Source organism: Cebus imitator, unplaced genomic scaffold (genome assembly GCF_001604975.1).
Source record: "Cebus imitator isolate Cc_AM_T3 unplaced genomic scaffold, Cebus_imitator-1.0 Scaffold123, whole genome shotgun sequence".
NCBI lineage: Eukaryota > Metazoa > Chordata > Mammalia > Primates > Cebidae > Cebus > Cebus imitator.
Genome location: NW_016107438.1, coordinates 3,689,537 through 3,694,303, shown reverse-complemented (window position 1 = coordinate 3,694,303; position 4,767 = coordinate 3,689,537). Strand labels below are relative to the sequence as shown.

Below are 4,767 nucleotides of genomic sequence, written 5' to 3'. Positions count from 1 at the left end.
TGAGACAGGATCTCACTATCACGCAGGCTGGAGTCCAGTGGTGTGATCATGGCTCACGGCAGCCTTGACTTCCCAGGCTCAGGTGATTCTCCCACCTCAGCCTCCCAAGTAGCTGGGACTACAGGCGTGCACCACCACACCTGGCTAATTTTCTGTATTTTTTGCAGAGATGGGGTTTCACCACATTGTCCAGGCTAGACTTGAACTCCTGGGTTCAAGCAATCCACGTGCATTGGCTTCCCAAAGTGCTGGGATTACAGGTGTGAGCCAGCCTGTTTTTGCAGTTTCATTATTCAAACCAGTCTGGGGAGGTGGCCCTGTACTGGCACCTTTGATACATGGAGGCACTAGAGCTGAGCTGTTAAAGGGGCCTATGGAGTGGGGCCCACTTAGCCCTTTAGGGTAGGCGTGGGCTCAGCTCCAATTCTACTCTGGCCTCCTGAAGACCAATTTTCCTTCCTGTAACATAACAGATTCACATACTGAAAGGTCTCTGGGACTGAGCCCTCCAATGGGGTTGGACCGTACAAGCCCAGGCAAGTTGATTCTTTTTTGTTTTTGAGACAGGGTCTCACTTTGCTGCTCAGGCTGGAGTGTGCAATCACAGATCACTGCAGCCTCGACCTCCCTGGGTTCAGATGAGCCTCCCACATCAGCCTCCTGAGTAGCTGGGACAACAAGTGTGAGCTACCACACCCAGCTATTTTTCTTTTTTTTGTACTTTTTTGTAGAGATGGGATCTCCCTGTGTTGTTTAGGCTGGTGTTGAACTCCTGGGCTCACGCAATCCACCTGCCCTGGCCTCCCAAAGTGCTGGCATTACAGGGGTGAGCCACCGCTGCCTGGCCAGCAAGTTGATTCTCTCTCTCTTTTTTTGGAGATAAGAATCTCATTCTGTCGCCCAGGCTGGAGTGAAGTGGCGTGATCTTGGCTCACTGCAACCTCCACTTCCTGGGTTCAAGTGATTCTTGTGCCTCAGCCCCCCCAAGTAGCTGGGACTACAGATAAGCGCCACCACACCTGGCTAATTTTTTGTACTTTTACAAGAAACAAGATCTCACAACATTGCCCAGGCTGGTCTCGAACTCCTGAGCTCAGGCAATCTGCCCCACCCCAGCATCCCAACATGCTGGGATTACAGGTATGAGCCACCTCACCTGGCCAGCAATTTGATTCTTAATATCAAAGAACTATGGAAGAGTCGACCTCCAGGGGTCCTCAGAGCCCTTTTAATTACTTTCTAGACCCCAGCAACCATCAGGTATCTTAGTGATGTCACCAGTGGCAAATGAACTTCTGATCAAATGAGATCTGGAGTTAACCACAACACCTGATGTAATCCCACATCCCCAGCTGTCCACATTAGAAGATGGGCGTCGCCATTAGATACACTGATGTATTGAACCTGGCTTTGTGGGCCTCCCCTCCAAAACAAACAGTAACAAAAAAACAAAAAGGAAAACCTGGGTGAATCTCTAAGGACCTGCTACTTAAGAACAGATTAGGATGAAGTCTCTCTAGTCCTTCAAAACCCTTACAATTGATGGAAATGCACCCTACGTGGTGTTCTCCCAAGGAACACATCTGCCAGGATGCACCTATGGGGAGGAAGTGGAAGCAGCAGGAAGAGAAGGGCTTCCTTCCTCTCTGTTCCCCTAGAGTCTGTTCTCCAAAGGGCAGCCAGAGCCACCTTCTAAAGCCTATCAGAACATGTCGATTTTCTTTTTTTTTTGAGACGGAGTCTCACTCTGTCACCCAAGCTGGAGTGCAGTGGCAGGATCTCAGCTCACTGCAACCCCTGCCTTCTGGGTTCAAGCAATTCTTCTGCCTCGGCTGCTCCCTCTGCCTAGAGCACTCTTCACTGGATGTCCACTTGGCCACGTATCCCTCCCTTCAAGTCTTTGTGGGTTGTCCCCTCCTCACTGAGGCCTCTGTGCCTCCCTTCCCAACGTGGTCTATTTTCTCTTTCCCACCGTGCCCATCTCCAAACATGCTAGGCGCATTCCTTATTCATAAGGTCTGCCTCACACATGAGGATGCCCTTCCTGAAGCAGCTCTGCCTCCACCATGATGGAGTGAGCACTTATTGTGTGCAGACTAAAGGAATGAATGAAGCAGGTGGGAGGCAGGGGAATGGCTGCTGGGCACTTCCCTTCACCTCAGTGTGCAGCCTCTGGGTGTATTTCTCCATGACCAGGGGGTCTATGGGTTCCTGAGAAGGGAGGATGATGTCAGGGGTAGGGTCTTCCAAGGTCAACCTATCCCGACTTGCAGATTTTATGACTCTCTTGTCGTCCTTTGCCTTGTGCTTCTTGCTGTTGGGACGGTCCTGCTGGGAGAGGGAGACACACAGCTTTCAGGAGCTCCAGAGGTAGGCCCAGGACGTCCTCAACAGCAGCTCACTGGGAGAACCTGAGCACATGCCCACCTCTGCAGCCCTCACCCCCGCAGCCCCCACCCCCACAGCCCCTCCAGTCCCTTCCCCAGCCCCACCCGGCCCAGCCCATGCCCCAGCATGCCTCTTTCCCGGGCAGCTTGGCTCCTTTTTTATCCTCTTTGTCTTTGATCCCCAGTTGCTTCTTTTCCTGGGCCGCTCCTTTCCGCTCCTCCTTCCCAACTTTCCCGGCAGGCACCTTCACTTCCGTGATGGGAAGTGACTTTTGATCTAAGGGAGGTGGGTGGAAGAAAATGTGGTAGGCCCCCAACCTAGTGAGGAGGCTTGAGGGGAGGTGGAAAGCAAAGAAAGAGTAATAGCCTTGAGCCCTGGCAGGCGCGTGGCTTCATGAAACAGGACTGTGGTGCCTGGGTTCTGGTCTCAGCTCTGCCATGAATGGCCATGGATAAGTCATTTAACTTTGCTGGGATTACTAAACCAATGTGGTCACTAAGGGTAGCTTCTGGGTACCACATCCTGGCAGCTGATAGAAGGGGGGAAAGAACCCACTCCATGGTCTCAACCTAGCAGAGCTTCCACCATGAGTATGACTGGCCCAGGCACTGCTGCCATCCATGCAGAGAGATGGGGAGGGCTACGCAGAGGTGTGGTTGGTTGCACAAGATCTGACCTTGCTCTTCGGGCACATTCAAATAGATGGTCTCCTTATCAGGCAGGCCCAGCAGAGCCCTCAGCCACAGGGAATGGCTCACCAGGCTGTCAATCACCTCTCGCCACAGCTGCAAACTAGAGGGCAAGATGTAGTGGAGAAATGCTGTCACTCCTCATTTGTCCTTGAAACTGCAGAGGCTTGGGTCCCTCCTTTCAAAGACCCTGGTGCCAGGAGCTGCCATGGACATGCCACACCCCTGAGCAGCCAGCATCCTCACTGTTCCCCACCAGGGCAAGTGCTCGGACAGGGTTCTGGCTTGCCTTGGGTGGCAGCCAAGAAAAAAATGGCTCAGGACTAGGGTTAGGAGACCTGCATGAACTCAGTCCTACTTCAGAGGGCTGGAGGCCATGGCCAGACTTGGGCCCAGTCCCACTGGAGGGGCTGAACCTTGTGTGAGACTTCCAGCATAAGGCTCCTGGGGCTTGTCCTGAGGGCCTTGAAAAGGACACCACGCCTATACAAGCAAGTTCCAAACAGGCTCTGGGGAGGGTGACAGCAGAGAAGTGAAGCTTTTAATGGAATCTGCCCCCCTCTTCTCTCTGCCCTCTGGAGTTTTCTTTTTTCATTCCTCTGCTCATTGAGAAGGAACAAGGAAAAAAGAGGAAGAAAAAAAAGATAAGGTGTTTGCTCTACTGTGACTGCTCTCCAGTGAGCAGCAGACACTGCAGGGTTCCAGAACATGGAATGTTTGCAGCATGCTCTAGCAACCCGAGCTCAAGGGAAGCTCGAACTCCTGGAGTCCCAGGACTGCCTGCCCAGGACCCCTGTGGATGCCACAGAGGGAATGTGATGGGGCGGCTCTCCCGGCAGGGCACCTACCACATCTGGTGCAGGAGGTCGGACTGCAGTGGCCTTGGCTTCTGGCACAGCTCCAGGGCTGCTCTGTTGAGCCTCATCAGCGCATCCTCTCTCTGGTTCTCATCAGGGAGCACCATCACTGCCTGGCAAGGTCATGGCACCATTCTGCACCAGGACACCAAGCTCTCTGTGTCCTCTAGTGAAGGGTATGGTGACATGGGGATGAGTGGCAGGGGACCAGGAACCAGCAGGGGATGCAGCCACGAAGAGCTGTCTAGGGTGCCTTGTGCCCTTGGTGGGAGCCAGGGCTGACCTCAGAAATCTGTACCCATGAACCCCTTCTCCAAGATTTGGCAGGGTCAGAGAGTGGGCCCCCTTCCTGGGCACCCCAGACAAAAACAAGTAACGCAGTTGGACATGGTGGCTCACACCTGTAATCCCAGCACTTTGGGGGGTTGAGGCGGATGGATCACCTGAGGTCAGGAGTTCAAGACCAGGCTGACAAACATGGTGAAACCCCATCTCCACTAAAAATACAAAATTGGCCTGGTGTGGTGGCTCACACCTGTAACCTCAGAACTTTGGGAGGCCGAGGTGGGTGGATCACGAGGTCAGGGGTTCAAGACCAGCCTGGCCAACATAGTGAAACCCCATCTCTACTGAAAATACAAAAATTAGCTGGGTGTGGTGGCATGCACCTGTAGTCCCAGCTGCTCGGGGAGGCTGAGGCAGGAGAATTGCTTGAACCCAGGAGGCAGAGGGTGCAGTGAGCCAAGATCACACCACTGTACTCCAGCCTGGGTGATGGAGTGAGACTGTCTTAAAAAAACAACAAAACCTAACCTAACACACACATTAAAAAA

At 53.2% G+C, this 4,767-nt stretch overlaps 1 protein-coding gene across 7 annotated transcripts in view; it reads right to left on the bottom strand.

Moving 5' to 3' along the window:
- Nucleotides 1-4,767, bottom strand: part of LOC108312304 (MYCBP associated protein) — a 23,621-nt gene that overhangs the window by 360 nt on the left and 18,494 nt on the right. For 5 of the 7 annotated variants that reach the window (XM_037742565.1, XM_037742567.1, XM_017540140.1 and 2 more), the window contains 4 exons: nt 3,926-4,047; nt 3,065-3,180; nt 2,519-2,664; nt 2,158-2,331 (listed from right to left, as the gene is read on the bottom strand). In XM_037742565.1, the coding sequence (XP_037598493.1) occupies nt 2,158-2,331; nt 2,519-2,664; nt 3,065-3,180; nt 3,926-4,047 (558 nt within the window). The remainder of the gene's footprint in view (nt 1-2,157; nt 2,332-2,518; nt 2,665-3,064; nt 3,181-3,925; nt 4,048-4,767) is intronic. The other 2 variants (XM_017540141.1, XM_037742564.1) reach the window with 1 other exon arrangement.